We start from the raw sequence: 18,404 nt of genomic DNA, 5'->3' as shown, positions 1-18,404 counted from the left end.
ACGTGCCCTAGCTATTACTCTCATAAAGTGAAAGAGGTGTTGTCCCTTATGTCCGCATGAGCATCCCTTATCAGTGCGTAATTTTTGTTAAGTTTCAACTATCTAAATAAGAATGAAGTAATTCTGCTGGCGCACTTCCTGCCGATGTGCTATTGCAAATAAAAAAAAACAAGCCTTAGAAATATTTGTTTAAATAGCAGAGAGAAATCGAGCACAAGGCACCTGAGATTGTCTACTCAGAAAATACTGCAGCAAGATTTTATTCAACCAAAACACTTCCGTGTGATGCAGGGTAACAGCTGGAGCTCGTTGCGCTTTACCTGTTATGCTGTATCCTGTGTTACACTCTTTCAAGCTGTTGGTAAAACACTTTCACCTTTCGATGAGTTAGCAATAAACTCAGTTATCAGGAAGTATGGTTCATCAGGTTTCTCTGCGGCACCATAGTGACTCATGCCTAATATGACAACTTCTGTGAAGTCATGCACTGTCTTCTTATAGCCAGCAAAGCCGTAGTACCCCTGATGCGGCTGCCAAGGATAACGAGGGGTATTTCTGTAGTCAACTGCGTACGTCCAATTCAACCTTCTATAGTAATCCCGTTGGTTTACCGATGGAAAAAGTGCGTCCATTTGTCCGTTGTAGAACAGCACTCTAGATTCGTTTAGCACATGTTCATTGAAGGTGCTGATATCTCTCAAGCTGTCGATAGCAAAAGTCTGTAGCATAACTTCATTGATGATTTGAAAAGTGTTGTTCGCCCCAGCATGCAGCAATACTTTGGTTGCGCTTTGATTTAAAAATACCGCACAGTATAGCATTCGAACTGGCCTGTGGGTGTACATGGGGCTTGCCTGATCATGGTATAAGGTGAGATTCTGAAACAGTGTAGGCGACGCATCATTTATAAATAAAGTGCTGGTGAGCAGCATCAGTGCGTACATTTTAAGGGTAGCATTTTCAGACGCTGCCAGCTTTTTCATGAGCTGAAACCGTTCTCTAAATTCTGTCCGTCCTTTCGAGTCGACCATCGACATCTGGTAGAGGAAGTCGCTGGAGTCGGCTAAATCAAATATAGGGCCCAGGAATCCATTGCCTCCAATCACCCCCTTGAGGTTTAGCTTTGACTCGTTCAACATCATCTGGTTCCAATAGTAAGCGATAGCGACGGAATACCTTGCTGGAAATATAAAATATTGTCAGGTTAGATTAGCACAAGTATGTTGACTAAGTAGCTTGTAAAGCTAATCGCATAACAAGATATTTTGCAGAAATTTTCTAACAATGCCTTTGTCTCTTAAACATATATTTTAAAAGATATATGTTATTTCAACTTAACTATATGCCTCTGCTGTGCTGGATACCGTTGACGCCTAATTTACCCTTGGCATCGAAGATAATCAAAACCATGCAACCGGCTGTAATGTCTCATTGGTTTTACCACGGAGCGTATCATTCATGAACTAGACACTTAAAAGGACACTAAAGTCAAATACTAAGTTGACGTGGACTGTCTAAATGTCTTTCCAGAAACCTCGCTACGCTCATTTCGTGCAAAGAAAAGTCTTCGTTAACTAGAAAATTGTATCTGAAGGATCCGAATATCTTTTTCGAAATTAAAATCTCCCACCTCCCATCCAGGGGAGTGGTGACGTTGCATAGGACATCAGCGTCCTTTGCTGCCGTCGGGGAATGAAACGGCATCCGACAGACGGCGGCACCGTGCCAAGACAGAGCGGTGAATTTGCCGCTCCAGCTGCTTTTTCGTCAAGTGGCGTGGACCGTTCGGGCTTCCCGCGACGTCACATGGAAGTTGAATTGTCTGCTACTTGCAATTTCTGTGAGTTTCGCGAGCCAGCAAAACCAGCGTAGTACTACGCGATCAGGAAAGTACTGAAACCCGAAAGCGCAGGCTGCGCAGAGTTGAATGAAAACGAAACTTTCGACCACCCGCGTCGTTGTCAACGGTAATGTCAATGAGTTTTTTTTCCTAAAAATGAACTGGAACTGGACAAGTAGCATTTTATTTCATCTTATAATACAATACAAGGATGTTTTTTTTTTTTGCAACGAGTAGTTGAGTACTAATGACAGAATTTACCTGAAGAGTGCTTTCGTCATCACGTAAGTGCTTGAATGTCCCGGGGGAGTCTCTAATCATGTCTTGCATTTACCTCGATGTGTCGATTATTAAGGCTCTGTTCGGAATAATATTGATGCCTCAGGGGTTCTACAGCAGTAATCTATCACTTTAGCTTGACTTAGTATTTGCCTTTAGTGTCCCTTAAACAAACATTTCGTGACATCGCAAGTCCACTCCTTTTTATCATTTCTATAAGACCTACTACTACAAACTGATATTGAAACGTAAGCTCTCTGTGCCACATTCCTACATTTCTCGCTCATATAATCAAGCACGCATATAGTATGCAGTTCACGTGCAATCTTCTTGCACAAAATTCATCATTCTTCATCTATTCGATGCAAGTGTGTATACTGGAACCATGTTCCTGAACCTCCCACTGCCATTAGGGAAACTAAAGTTTAAAAACAGCTATTTACCATCCCCCACATTTAACCTAACGCGTTATTCTTTAGGAATAAGTTCTGTTGTTGTATTGAATCACTTTTCGGTTGCACCCACGTGCTGTGAAATTATGAATAACCAATTAAATAAACGAAATAAATAAATAACCTAATATGTGAAGAAGAAGATGGGCACGCTAAAAAGCCCAGTCGCGATCACGTGGCTCATACCCAGTTCGCTCTCTGGCTCCGCCCTCCCTGCTGGTGCTGCGTTGGTCGCTGCTGCTCTACGACCCGAATAAACCCCCTTTACCATTGGTGGAGGCGCTGGGTACAACCGCAATTCTGGAACTTCAGAATCGGACACTGCAGCCTGTCTTCCTTATGCCGGAAGAAGGACCCACCACAACCCGCTGACCGATGACTACCGTCGTCTGCACCGGCTCGTTGCGTCAGCGCGACCCACCCATATCGAGCGGTACCCAAGACCATGACGTAGAAGACTGGCTCGCTGACTATGATCGGGTGAGCATCCACAACTACTGGGACGACACCAAAAAAAACTGAATTACGTGTCGTTTTATTTGAGCGGTGTCGCCAGCATGTGGCACCGCAACAATGAACGTGATTTCCCGACGTGGACGGCCTTCAAAACTAACGTGATGGAGGCATTCGGGCACCCCGCCGTTCGCAAGCTTCGCGCCGAGCAATGTTTGCGTGGCCGTGCGCAACAGTGCGGGGAGACATTTACCAGCTATATAGAAGATGTTGTCGACCTCTGCAACCGCGTTGACGTCACAACGGCTGATGCCGAGAAGATCCGCCATATCTTAAAAGGCATTGAAGACGACGCCTTCCAGATGCTGTTGGCGAAAAATCCGGTGACAGTCTTTGAACTCGTCAGCCTTTGTCAAACCTTCGACGAACTACGCAAACAACGCATAGCCACCCGCCAATCTCCTCCTCAGGCGACTTCAATGTTGAGCTTGGCTGTTGCCCCGAAAAACACGTCGCTGCGGCTACAGATCAAGGAGTTCGTCCGTGAAGAGGTGGCTCGTCAGCTTTCTGTGATTCCACTTACATACAGCCAGTCGAGTTCTCCATTGACGCCCGCTCTCCAATCTGTCACCAAGGAGCAGGTATCCGACCATATTTCGCCTTCTCTCCAGCAGGCTCTGACTGCCGCTCCCCTGACGTACGCCGAAGTCGCTACGAGGCCTGCACCACCGACCTACGGTCCCCTTCGCCCGCCTTTACGCCCGCCCGTATCCCCTACAGTCCGGCCACTGGTGCAGTATGCACGACCTCAACACCATTGGCACACGGAAGATAATCGCCCGATTTGTTTTTATTGTGGCCGTGCTGGACACGTAGCACGTCACTGTCGCCTCCTTACGCCGAACGTTCCCAACAACGTACGTCCATGCGCCACGTGTCCAGCAACACCGCAACTATTCGGACACTTTTGAATCTCCTCCTGCCGTCGAGACCGCATTCTCCGCTCGCCGTTCACCTTCTCGCCGCCGGACCCTTTCCCCCATGCACCGTCGACGGAGCTCTCTGCGCCAGGAAAATTAAAAATTGCAGTTCAGGAGGCGAGAACTGCGGTGTCAGCGAAATGTATAAGGCCTCACATTTCCCCGAAAAATGTTATTCAAGTCGCAATAGAAGGAACATTGACGCTAGCTCTTGTCGACAGCGGCGCTGCACTTTCAGCGATAGATGCCCGTATTTGCCGCAAGATAGGAAAAGTGACGACGCCGCTTTCTGGACTGTCCCTTCGGACTGCCAACGCGGAGCACGTCGCGCCATACGGCGCCTGCACCGCTCATGTCGTCATTCAGGAGGTCCCCTATATCTTAAAATTCATCGTGTTGCCATCATGTTCACACGACCTCGTATTAGGTTGGGATTTTCTCTCCGCACATCATACAATCATTGACCGCGCCCACTCCGAAATCAAGCTGTTTCAGTTTTCGAGCGATATACAGTGAAACCTCGTTATAACGAACAGTTTAAAAGTCGGAAATTAGTTTGCTATATCCATAATTCATAATATAAAATTTCGTAAAAAATACATGCAAGAGGAGCAAAATTCAATCAGAGAAGGCACAGCAACTCGAACGATGCTTACTTGGGTCACGTTCATTTATTTACGCACAAAGAACTGCTTTATCGCGGCCTGCTTCTTGGTGTTGATCGCATTCCGTATCACGCCCTGTTCCACAGTTTTCAAACACTCAACAAGGGCAAACCCACTGCCCTCAATAGCACTGCAGTGGTGGCGCAGTAAATCCAACGCAGCAAGTGCTTCTCGTGAACTCTGAATGTGCTCATCGTCTACAGGGTCAGCCTGAGCTTCGTCTGCGGGATGTTCAGAGACTTCCGCAGCGATTTTGGCGTCCGTCAGTACAGCCGTGGTCTTTGGCTGTCAACTCTCGATGACGACGTGGCATCTGTGGCGCTGTCAGCGCCTGCGAGGTAGCTCTGAACGTTTGTTGCGCCGCACAACAAACTTGTAGTGCAACGAAGCCTGCCGCCTGCTAATAAAGTGAGCTAGGGCTTGGCGTCGCGAAGTTCGTTACATCCGTTTTATGCCAAACCGCGTTCGCTATAGGACGTTAAAAATACATGTGTTTGACAAAAATATTTCGGAAGAGTTCAATATATTCAATAATTCGTTATATGCGTGTTCGTTATATCGAGGTTTGACTGTAATCACTGACCACAAGAACCCTTGTCGCAAAATCGGCGTTTCTCAACACACCGTTATACCTGCCTGGTCTTCCGCTCTTGTCAGTATCTCTTGTGACTCTGTAGATGACGGAACAGTACTCTTCGCTCCGTCTGAACTCTTAGTTCACCGCCCTTCACTACCACTGCCGTTCGCCATCCTCGAGTTCAAAACTGGCACCTTTCTGATGTGCGTGTCAAATCCACCCGCCGAACCAATTACTTTGCGCCGCCGTGAAACCCTTGGCAGAGCAGAGCCCCTGGCCTCATCTTTAATATTTGACACGATGGACGACTCGAGTTATGTTGCCGCTCCGGAGGCATCGCCCCCTCAGTCACTGCCGCGTTCTTTTGCGCCAACTATTGACTGTGACCTCACGACGACGCAGCGCGACAAACTTCTTCCCTTGCTTGAAGGCCTCACTTCTTCTCTGGACTGCCAAGCCACGTCACTCGGCCGCGCAATGACTGTTTCGCACACTATCGACACTGGGAGCCATGTACCCATTCGGCAGCGTCCCGACCGAGTATCGGCAACTGAAAGACGCGTTATCAATGACCAGGTGAATGATATGCTGAAACGCGGTGTCATACAGCGTTCTAGTAGTCGCTGGGCATCACCAGTCGTCCTAGTTAAAAGAAGATGGCACCATACGATTTTGCGTTGATTATCGAAGGCTTAACAAGATTATCCGAAATGATGTATATACCCGTTGCCACGTATCAACGACGTGCTTGACTGTTTGCAAGGAGCGGAGTTTTTTTCCTTCTTAGATCTCCGCTTTGCCTACTGGCAGGTGCCCATGGCTGACGCTGACAGTTCTAAAACCGCGTTTGTAACACCAGACGGCTTGTATGAATTCACTGCAATGCCGTTCGGTCTGTGCAACGCGCCCTCCACCTTTGAACGTGTGATGGATGGCATCCTGCGCAGCCTGAAGGGGCATACTTGTCTCTGATACCTCGACGAATTTTGTCGTCTTTTCCCCTGATTTTCCGACCCATCTTCGCCGTTTACATCAAGTTTTGACCTGTCTCCGGAATGCTCGTCTCTAGTTTAACTTTAAGAAGATCCTATTTTCAGCTCGGAAACTGAATATACTAGGCCATGTTGTCTCCAAAGAAGGCGTTCTTCCTGAACCTGCTAAACTTCGCGCCGTATCCCAATTTCCGAAGCCCACTAATTTAAAAGCACTACGCAACTGCATTGGCCTATGCTCCTATTTTCGACGTTTCCTTCGCACTTTCCCTACTGTGATCGCACCACTAAACCAACTCCTACAAGGCGACAATGAACTTTCTACTTGGTCGGAAGCCTCCGAGAATGCCTTTACGACTTTTCGTCGCCTACTCACGTCTCTGCCGATCTTGCGCCATTTTGATCCAAGCGCACCTACAGAACTTCACATTGACGCCAGTGGTGTCGGCCTTGGTGCCGCACTCGCACAACGTAAGAACACTAATGCCGAATACGGGGTCACTTATGTCAGTCGTGCCCTCACAACACCTGAGGCCAATTACTCAGTAACTGAAAAGGAGTGCTTGCTTTTGTATGGGCTCTCCAAAAATTTCGCCCTTATCTCTATGGTCGACCCTTTGACGTGGTGACGGATCATCCCACTCCTTGCTGGTTGTCTAACTTCAAAGACCCGTCGGGCCGCCTCGCTCAGTGGGCCCTCCAAATCCAGGAATATGATGTCTGTGTCGTCTATCGCTCTGGACGTAGACACTCTAACACCGATGCCCTTCTCGCGTTTACCACTTACTTCAGACAGCAGTGCTTCTACCTGCAGTCATGATATCTCACCACTTGACATCCTGGACATGGCCTCAGAGCAACGAAAAGACCCATGGATCGTCAGGATATTCGAGTTTCGCCAAATTCGCCGCCAGTTTCGGTACCTCAAGCGTTACGGTGACAGGCGCAGCATTTCACCATCCGCGACGGACTTTTATACTGCCGAAACTACCGCAATGACGGCCGCACATATCTCTTAGTAGTGCCCCGTCACCTTCGACAAGATTTATGCTACAATATTCCTTCTCACCCTCACTGTGGACACGCGGAGTGTCAAAAACCTACACACGGCTTCGCCTACAATATTATTGGCGAGGTATGTACAACTTGGTCCACAAATAAGTACGCTCCTGCATTGCCTGCCAATGCCGCAAATGTGTCTCGCATTTCTCCGCCGAACCTCTCCAGTCACTCCGCTGCCCAGCTCAGCCACTCGACCATGTCGGCATTGATTTATACGGGCCTCTTCCATCTACTGGTGCTGGCAATCGATGGATTGTTGTCGCCGTAGATCATTTGACACGAGATGCTGAAATCACCGCCTTGCCTGCCGCATCAGCAAAAGACGTCGCCTCATTCATTCTGAACGACTTTGTTCTCCGCCATGGCGAACCTCGTGAACTGCGCAGCGATCGGGGTCACGTATTCCTCTCGGACGTCCTGCAATCACTCCTAACCGCACTACTACTGCTTATCATCCACAAACCAATGGCTTAACAGAACGATTCAACAGAGCTCTTGGTGACATTCTATCAATGTCTGTTGCGTCTGACCACTCCAACTCGTATCTCATTCTTCCATTCGTCACATACGCCTACAACGCTACCTCTCAAGTCACTACCGGATTCTCACCATTCTTTCTGCTTTACAGCCGCCATCCCTCCAGCACCATTGATACAGTTCTCCCGTACCGGCCGGACCTTTCTGAATGCTCACCTGTTTCTACGGTCGCTCAGTAAGCCGAGAAATGCCGACAACTGGCCCGTTCTTCAACGTCTGCGCAACAGTGCCGCCAAAAAGAGCGCCATAACCTCAGCCCACCCCCTCACCCCTTCCCTATCGACTCACTCGTGCGGCTTTGGGTCCCAGCTGTTGCTGCTCCTGGCCTTTCGTCTAAACTCCCTCCGAAGTACCATGGGCCCTACCACGGAGTTGCTCAACCATGACCAGTTAATTACGTGGTCGAACCCGTATTACCATCTCCCGATCTTCGTCGTCGGGGGCGAGAGACTGTGCACATTGACCGGCTGAAGCCGTATTACGGTCCGCTCACCTATTCCTAGGTTGCCAGAATGGCTACTCTTCAATGCCGGGGTGATTCTGACGAAGAACAACGGCAGCCTAAAAAGCCCCGTTGACCATCGCGTGGCTCATAGCCAGTTCGCTCTCTGGCTGGGCCCTACCCGCTGCTGCTGCGGTGGCCGCTGCTGCGATAGAAACCGAATAAACGCCTTTACAAAAAATCGATTATGATAGGCCTCTAACTCTATTGGTTAAGCACTACCTCTGTCTCCATCTCCCCCCTCTGCATCACACGTCTCTCCTAGCCGACACATAAATAAAACAGAACTAGGTCAGAAACTTGGCCTGTTTGTACGCGACTAAAAGGGCAAACCAGCTAATGTTCCATCTTTCGCTAGTTTCTCCCCCTTCAAATAAAATGCAACGAATCAGTGTAATGTTCGATGAATGACATCTCAATTACTTCACTTCCATTCGCGCCTTCGTTTTTATAGCATATTTTATCTTTTTTGACAGCGCGTGCCCTTTTGAACACTGAGAGCCCATTTGGTGGGCGTCTCTCCGAGCCGTAGTTTTTCGTTACGCGCTCTTATTATTGCGCCACGGTACGTTTCTTTGTCTATTGCCTCGAGCTTACTTTTTGTCTCTAATTTCTTTTGTCAACAAACCTGGCTTGTAACACTCCTTCCTAAGCGTGAAATCTTGGGCCCTGCGAAGCTCTTTTTCCCGTTTTTCTTTCCGCTGTAGCACACATCATATATCAATCGCAGCTCTTCTAATATCGCATTTCAACTGCGCCCATACTTGTATAAAACTGTCTCACTTTGCAGCACGTTCGCCATATAGTTCCTTGACTTTGGCCGCGTACTCTTTATCTTGCAGTATTTATCATTACTCTTCCACAATTCCCAATTAAACTTCGCAGCTATTTTATTCGTACTCATTGTAACCATGACTAGACAGTGGTCACTAAAACTAACCTAGGTCGTCTGGTAGCTAGAACAGAGAACATCTCATAGTAATATACAGAGTGTCCCAGCTAACTTGGACCAAGATTTTGAAAAAACCTATGCGTTCTTCAGAGCAGAAATTGCGTGGATGTTGTTAGCGTTTATCTAAACTTACAGTACCATGTTTTGCTCGTCCTTTTTTTTTGAGTAATTGGCCGAGATAAATTAACATTTTAAATATAGCTTGAAACCTTCAGGCGTCAATGGGAAAGTTGTGGAGCTTCACAAATATTGGCCAATTCAGGTACTCCCAACGAGATAGACTTAGCGTGGCCGCTTTTATTCTAGAAAAACGAAAATCCCGCGGAGTTTAAAAAAATACCACGTCACAGCGCGCTCTGTGCGCCCGAATGCGCCGTAATTACAGCGCTCTCATGAGGACCTTACTTTATTTTTTTTTTTTGTTTTTTACGTCGACTTTCGTTGACACGCCTTTTTCAGCCCACGAGAAAGTCAAAAAGCAAGTATGCCAACTGAAGCATGGGAATGACTTTGCACAATGTGCTACGAGACTCGCGTAGCCAATTCCATTATGACGGATTCTGTTATCACGTTATCGACTGAGTGGTGTTTGAATGACAGATTAAGAGAACACGCTCAAGAAGTAAAAAAAAATAAGACAGACAAATTTGCTCGTCTTGTTGCACATGTTTTGTTTCTGTGGTAGGTGTTGACTACGATTTGGTTAAACGCGTGTTCTCGGCAAAAGCATTAAAGGGCCGTCCCCTATGGCCTAAAAAGCGGCTTTTACACGTAACAATAAGCACCTGTGCATCACAGCGGCTCCGAACAACAGAAAGCTGAGCTTGTTGGTAAGAATTCATAATGCAAAGAAGACGTAAGGCAGACACGAACACAAAAAAAGAGAAGTGGACAACACGAACTCTGTTCGTGTTGCCCGCTTCTCTTGTCTTGGGTTCGTGTCTGCATGCCTTAACCCTTCTTTGCCCAGAGGCTCCTTCAAGAAATGGCCTTGATCATGTATTGCACATGCGCGGCAGTCGTCTATATTAGGAAAAAAAGCATTCGGAGTGAGTGCCTCTCGGAATATGAGGGCTGTCTTTTCTGGAGGTGTATTTGTGTGTGTTTACGCGCGTGCCTGTGAGCGTCTTGTCTTGCGCTTGACACCAAGGTCGATCACCAACAAGCCCACCTACAAGTTCTTTTAAGGGATACTTTTCTGTAAGACATTTTTCTCAAAATCGCACGTTCCACATTTGGAGCAACTTGTTTGAACGTATGCCACGGTGACGTTTTATTTCACGAGGCCCTTCAAAAGCGGAAAAGGTGCAACGATAAAAGTAGCACAGGGCAAAAAGGTTTCATATGTGCGATAAAAATGTAGTATTCACACACTGACCGCAAGTTCAGCAGTTAATAATAGTTATATTTGCCCTAGTAGATATTTCTTAGCAGAGAATAAAATAAAATACCGTTAATCTTTACTGTCTGCTACCAACTAGCAGTTTGTTGATGCGTATACAAAAGCGCGCGCTAGATACGGCAACCTGCGCACTGAAAAAACGACATATATAATCTTCGAAACGTGCATATTGCTAAAATGTACGTACCTCTAGCGGCTCCGCCACTTAGTGGCAACTGGGATTATTTTTACTTTGCACTAGTCATTTCCCAATTTTGTCCTCGGCAGAAACATCTATCCCCCAGTTAGGGGCCATGTCGTAATCGAGTGTGATAAATTATTTCACCCGTTAAAGGCAACTGCGCTAAACAGTCGCATTTTCGAAGTGCCTTAAATGCAGGCTATAGTCGATCTCCCGGAATGTGGACGTTTTGTTCAGGGAGATATCGCCATATTGTCACCAATCTGAATTACTGTCTGCGGCTGGCAGCGATTAGGCAAGTGCCTAATCGTGTAGCGCTACGATGTTCTCGGATGGCAGATCCATACCGCATTGTTAAGCCCTAAAGCAAGCGAGCCTTTAGAACCAAGAATAACTTTTTTTTCTTCGCATTAAGGCAAGGCACAAGTGTAACGAGAAGAAGGAAAAATACTGACCTCCGTATGACTCTCCGGCGAGATAAAAGTCCCGATATTCATACTCAGAGAAGACTTTCATGAATTGGCTCAAAAATTCCTTCACGTGCACTACTATGTCCTCGAGGGTTCTTGGGTAACCGTTTTCTTCGTCTTCTGTGAAGCTGAAGCCAGCCCCCACCGGTAGATCCAGGTATAGGACGCTCATGTTCTTTTGTAAAGTATTAATTCTGGGTTGTAATATTGGATTGTGGCTTGAGTCAAAACCAATAAAATCCAAGGGCCCGTTCTCGAGAAACAGACCAAACAGTGCTGACAAACCCGGGCCACCTTGAGTCCATAGTAAGAGGGGTGCACCAGATGAGTTGCCCTAGAAATGCATGTGAGTGTTAGAGTCTCCTATGACATTTTCGTCACGTACAAAAGTACGAATCGCATTTTCACCGAAGATTCACTCGCAGCCAGTTCATATAGCACCTGTCTTCTTCTTTAAGTTGGTCCAATTTTGTTGAAATAACATCTTACATATACCGTCTTTCGCTTTATCAAATGGAATAATGGAAGACGCAGAAATTATCTGCATAACAATAGAAATATCTAGATACGTGAACAAAAAGAATCATTAATTACCTTTTTCATTATTCATGTAGGCGGGACATCTTATTCCGACATTGAAGTCAAGCAGTTGTGAGGTCATGCTTGCTAAACAGGAATTTTAAGAGTACCAAAACTTCAGAGATATCCAGCCTTAATTTGTTCTACAATGTACATTGGTGTTCCAGCTTACAGTTTCTCGAAAGCGTGAATCAAGCATGGTAACTCACTTCGCTCAATGACTTTGGGGACAGAAACCTCAATAGCAGTGTGTCCGAACAGAACGAAAAAGTAACAAAGAAAACGATAATTTTCATTGGGATGAAAACGTAACCGGAATGTAGTTTACTATTTTGTTTCCGAGTGAAACCGAATTATTTTTTACCAGTTTTCGGTTGAAGCGGAAAGTCGGCAATCCGAAACAAGCGGCGTCAGGCGACGTCCTCATTAGCGTGCATTTCAGCCAGGGATTGTCCGAGCGATAGCCGGTCGAGCGCTCCACTGACCTAAGCCGACCATTCGGTCCGCTAGCTAATCGCTCTAGTAGCAAAACCCAGAACTGGCACGCAGAAGAACTTATCGTTTCATTTTCTGCGAGTGCAGTGATTTGTTACCGAACTTTTATCGTTCGTTTACGTTCGTTCAGGTTCGTTTTATCGGAACAGTGGCCTCTCATTTCAACGAGTACATTCGATGACGTGCGGCTTTCGAGATCGCGCTCCGTGCCTTGACTCAAGGCACTCAGCATAATCTCACAATTCATAGTTCACTTATCGAGAAAAATAATTACTATATTTTTATCATTACTCTGTTTCGAACATTTTCGCATGCGAACCAGAACTGTTACGGACCGTAAAGAATTTTTCACGTTACAGAGCAGAACGGGAACGGAACTTTTTTTTCAGTGGAACGAAACTAAAACCAGATCGAAAAACATTTCGTACCGACATCCTGGTTTGAATGCACATAAATATACTACTTTCTTCAAAACAGAGCCAGCCTCAAAACTTTTTGATATCACCTTATCCGCGCCATCATTTCAGCGCCCTTTCATACTGGCAAATAGTACATGTGTCTGTCAGGAAGAGATACGGCAATGCAGTAAATGCAGAGATCGCTGTTTAATGCCACTAATTTGAGCACGTGACAAATGTAGAGTAGCAATCTTTGATATGTGCTCACTAAGGCTGAATCTTTGAAATAATATAATTGTAGGGAGCTAATAAAAATAATTTTACCAATTGTGCCCACTCTCATGAGAAGTATTATGTATTTTCCGAATTCAATCAACACGGGACGCTGCTGTAGAGTACGAAAAAATCCAAAAGACTTACGTACCTCTACTTCAGTCAGGAGAAAGAAGAGATTGCTTCGAGCAGTTTTGTTCACAGTGATGTAACCAGAGTAAGCAGTAACTCCGAACTCCTGTGCATACTGTATTTTGCTCTTCTCTCTTGCTTCGTAGTAAGAACACTTGTCAATGTATGGAGTGAGAAACAGAGGCTCGGGATCTGGTGGGCTATGCAACACAAAATAACCGTAACTGTAATTTCTTATCGCGAAAACTTAGAAGAGTGCACAGGCGTTTCTTGTAATCAATAGCATATAATAAATGACTGTCTGCTTGAATATGTGTTTGGCTCTTATTTAATAAAAGACAGTTGTTTAAACCGTTCACTTACTGATTAGGATATATGCGAATGCTTTCTGGCTGAAGAGGATGAAGCCTCTCAATTGTTTGAAGAGCTATCCATTTTACTTTCAAACAAGCAAGCATATTTATACTCAGGAAGCGTTAATTTTTTGAAATTTCAAAAATATTCTTAAGACGCTGTATTAGTATTGACACGTGTACTTCTTTATCTTTATCAGGCGACCACTTCTCACCCCCTAACAAATGTCATCGCACAGCGCAGGACGCGTCTGCATGTAAAATAAGTTTCTGGAATGTTATCAATGGTTCCATTCGCTGTCTTTCCCCGCAACTTGTGTAATATGATTGCATGTATGCGCGACGCGAATAGTGTAGAACTTTGTGGAAGACACGCGGGTCCCAGCGGTTGCTCTGGAACATTCGACGACTGATCTATAAAAGCGCGCTTGGCCCGCTGATCAGATTTTCGACGATCGCCGACTGTGTTCGCCGCTATCGTTGTGCTTTAAGTGTACCCTGTCTTTGTGGGTACAGGTTCGGCCAATAAAAGCTAGTTTTGTCTATCACAGTATTGCTACTGTGTTGTTTAACGTCGCTACCACCTGACATCTGGTGGAGATGTTTTTCGTCCATGCACCGGACGCCCCCAACAAGCCATGATCCAAGCCCGGACCACAAAGAGAGCACCAACCTAGTCCCGGACCATCGAGCAAGCCGTCGTCTACAACAGCTACCCCCGGAGCAGGGACTTCTACCTGAGAAGACCAAAAAGATTGTGGTCAAGACAACCATAATGACAGCCCCAGTGTCACCCGTCGTACTTCAACAACCCAGAGAGCCCCCTACCTTCCGTGGAGCTATGTCGGAGGATCTGGAAACCCGGCTCGAAACCTTCGAAAGGATCTCGACCTTTAACAACTGGACATCTGAGGATAAACTACGACATGTGTACTTCTCCTTGGAAGATGCCGCAAGGACTTGGTTCGAGAACCGGGAGTCTACCCTTGCACCATGGGACCCGTTCCGCAATAACTTCCTGAGGACGTTCACGAGCGTTTTCCGAAAAGAAAGGGGCGAAGTTCTGCTGGAAACCCAAGGCCAACTACCCAAAGAGACCATTGCCATCTGCACAGAAGAGATGACCCGTCTTTTCCGGCACGCCGACCCGGAAATGTCCGAAGAGAAAAAAGTAACGTTCCTTGATGCGAGACATAAAGCAAGAACTTTTCGCCGGACTAATCCGAAACCCACCGAAGACCGTAGCTGAGTTCCTGACAGAGGCTACGACGATTGAGGAAACTTTAGAAATGCGCACTAGGCAATATAACCGCCAAGTGCTCACGCCTCAGTGCGCCATCCAAGTGCTGGGCTCCGTTGATGTCCAAGAGACCATCAGGGCCATTGTGCGCGAAGAACTGCGCAAGGTCTTGCCTTCGTCGCAGCCTCAAGTAGCTTCGATCGCTGACAACGTGAAAGATGAGGTTCAGCGATCGCTGGGTGTTCCTGAGGTGCAACCTCGATTACCGCATCCCCAGCCAGAAGCGATGACCTACGCCGCCGTCACACGCCTTCAAGGTCCCCCTCTGCGACCACGCCAGGGCCCTGTAATGCCCCAACCGCTGGCACGCGTCGGAATGCTTCGGCACGCGCCGAAGCGTCAAAAGCGTCAAAAGTGTCGGTCGGGAACACGGCGAAGCATAATGACGCGCAGCGTTTATGTCTACTGCCGATGCTAGAAGTTTGCCGACGCACGGCGAAGCTGCGCCGGCGTGCACCAATGAGAGGCTGCGACGCGTCGCAGGCGTCAACCCATCGAAGGCTGCGCAGCCTCCGGCTGCTATGCCTATAATGGCCGCCCAAGCGAAGGCGCCGGCACCAACGATCGTCCGAGTTTTTTGGACGCACGACGCGCGCGACAGTGTTCCTGAAAGAATGTGTTGTAATAGTAGGCCGACAACGACACGACCGACCGACCGACGACCGTGGGTTGGGGCAGTGCGACGTGGATCCGAAGCGACTTCGAACGACGCCGACTAATCCAACTTGCCCTCTGGGTTCCGCCGGGCTCAGTGCGATCGTCTGCTAAAACAGCCAACCGAATCACGATTGCCGCAACGTCTGTGCTTGTTGTATGTGTATATTGTTGTGCTCAAAACGAATGGAAACATGTTTACGAGCTCCGAAGTCTGGATAATCAACACTCGCCTAGTGCCGATGTTGTTTACGTTACGCGTAGGCCTAGCGCGTCCATCGAGTTCGTAACTGGCGAGTGAACGAACTCACCTGAGAAACTCTGTCGAAGGAAATGAATTTTCAGGTCCGTTTGGTGCTGCAGTGATTTAAAATATGGCACTCTTGACTTCATGTGACCTGTGATGGGGTGAATGAACCGTGTGGAAGTTGGGTTGGTCAACCGCGGCGTGTTTCGTGTGGTGTCGGTTGACTCAAGTTTAACGGGCAAGCTCTGCGCTGTTTCCAGTGGTAAAGATAACTTCCGAAAGCGAAATACACTAGTAGCCGAACTATTAGAAGTACTTACATAATCAGCCGTGCCGCCTGTTTCAGCTGACACTGCGCTCTTCTATTCGGCATGTGAATCCAGTTCAGTACAAGTTCACTGTACTCATTCACTCACTTCTTTCTAGTGCGTCCGTCTTTTGGACTAGTTCGGCATAAATCGCTCGTGTAGCAATCAAGAACACTGACGCACTGAAGCATACGTGACAACGCAGTCATGTTTGAGTCATTGTGTCCTTATAGTAGAGCACTGCAAAAATAAATTAACTGTTTGTAACGTGTGCCCTGTGTGCAGTGCATAGCAGGACCTGCATCATACAAGTCCTATGCATGTAGCAGCGTATACCACGATTGCTTCGATGCCCGCTTCAGAAACAGCAAGTACTGAGTCAATGAAACTGTAATAGATTTTTTATCTTACTTTTTGTTTATGGAAAGTGTAGATGGTGTTAGTGCATTGCGGGAAAGGTGAAAAGGTGTCATCAGTGTTTTGTGCAGTCGGTATGCTTAAACTGCTGCTATCCCTTCAGCTTCTACTAAAATGTTTCTTGCTGCGATACTATAAAATGTAGTCTACTCAAAACCATGTTACTAATGCAACTGCGCAGAATGTGCTTGATTAACAAGTTAACACTTCCACAACAACAATATGCCCATGCACAGCATATGTGCTTACAATAAATACATTCCGTAAAGGTGAACGACTGGGCCTACAACATCAAACTTTGTAGTAGCACCGTAAAAAGTGCTGCCATGCGTATCAGCCACAACGAAACTGCTGCACGTCCAGACTTCTACCTTGGAGGCACCTCTATAAAGACTGTTCGGGCCCTTTCCATTCTGGGTGTAACATTTAGCTCTTCTCTCAACTTTTCTGCAAACGTCACCAGCAATGTATGTAAGCACCGGCCCATTCTTGGGTTTGTGTCCCGTGTCTCCCTTCCCTGATGACCTAAGGTTTTCCTAGCACTCTAAACTTCTATCATTCTGTCACTACTTGAGTACTGCTCATCAGTATAGTTCCCGTACCAAACTCGCGACGCTAACCAACTTAAGCTTGTTCAGCGCCGGACAATACGCACCCTTTACTCCCGTCTTTTCGGTTGTCACAAGCTCATGCCAGCCTTCGAGAATTGCCTCAAACCCCCCAAGTAGCACACCCTGCAATACCAGCGCAGCATTGCACTAGTCGATACTGCAGGGCGCTTGACGACTCTCTGGACAGCACTAATCTTTCTTCAGTTCGTGGTCAGAACAAGTGGTCAGCACAGCCTGAGCCCTCATCGCGCCTCTATGGCCCGACACCACAACTCCATGATTATATCTGGCATACAGAGCTTTATCTCCATCCCCCTGGCCATTTGGATTCTCCTTCCTTGGAACCAGACTGAATTGGCACTCCTGTGTGTTGTGCACCTGTCGAATGTGTGCGTGTGTGCCGTGCTGTGTTATTGAGCAAGTGTGTGTGCACGTGGAGAGAAGGAAGTGTCTTCTGCATCCTGCCAATTCCTGCTCTAGATGGCTGGTTATCAGATGCTCTAACATACAGGCATCAGCCTTTCTTTAGTCTAGTGTGCCAAGTTACCACTAAGATTATTATTATTATTATTATTATTATTATTATTATTATTATTATTATTATTATTATTATTATTATTATTATTATTATTATTATTATTATTATTATTATTATTAGAATCACCACTACGACCACATTGATTGTGTTGAGGCCAGCGTGACACACCATTCAAAATCTTTCTGAGGCTTTGTGGGCTCCCTCTTCTAAAAAGAGTGCCAAAGATGTACGTCTTCTTCGTGAAAATAGTGGTGTTGTCTCGAACACTGCTGATGCCTTTGCAGAACATTTCTGTTTGCTACATGCTGTGAAATATGCTTCCAGTAACCTTCCTTCTCAGTCTGGCACAGTGTATGCTATCAGTCAATGAAAACCTTGTTTCCAAGTATATGAAGTGCCTTAAGCTTTCCCTTAAGCTTTCCCTTTCTTGTGGTGTTGATGGTATTTCCTCCGCAGAGCTTAACCCTTTGAGACGCTGTCTACACAACTGTGCACAGCAGGAGAGTGCATGAATAGCAAAAGCACTGATGAAAGTAATGGTATTTAAAATGTGTTTCATATATCTTGAAAGACTTATTATTGGAACTGTGCTGCAACTTTGAATAACGTGCAGAATGTTTTAACAAAATGAGTGGGAAAGTAGACGGCTGGGTGTTTTTGCTCTGTGTGAGTATGTTGTATGTAGCGGGTTCACTTCTTTCATTGTTTTTTACAATGTCGCGCACGAGGCATAATTTTGAAGTGGCTGGATAAGT

At 46.5% G+C, this 18,404-nt stretch overlaps 1 protein-coding gene across 1 annotated transcript in view; it reads right to left on the bottom strand.

Moving 5' to 3' along the window:
- Positions 1-305: 305 nt before the first annotated feature.
- Positions 306-18,404, bottom strand: part of LOC142558448 (venom serine carboxypeptidase-like) — a 98,131-nt gene continuing 80,032 nt past the window's right edge. The window contains exons 5-7 of the mRNA XM_075670582.1: positions 13,241-13,421; positions 11,330-11,678; positions 306-1,180 (exon numbers count right to left, since the gene is read on the bottom strand). Coding sequence (XP_075526697.1) covers positions 351-1,180; positions 11,330-11,678; positions 13,241-13,421 — 1,360 coding nt within the window. The 3' untranslated portion in view covers positions 306-350. The remainder of the gene's footprint in view (positions 1,181-11,329; positions 11,679-13,240; positions 13,422-18,404) is intronic.

Source organism: Dermacentor variabilis, chromosome 9 (genome assembly GCF_050947875.1).
Source record: "Dermacentor variabilis isolate Ectoservices chromosome 9, ASM5094787v1, whole genome shotgun sequence".
NCBI lineage: Eukaryota > Metazoa > Arthropoda > Arachnida > Ixodida > Ixodidae > Dermacentor > Dermacentor variabilis.
Note: the sequence above shows the minus strand (reverse complement) of the source record. Positions and strands in the feature narration are given on the sequence as shown.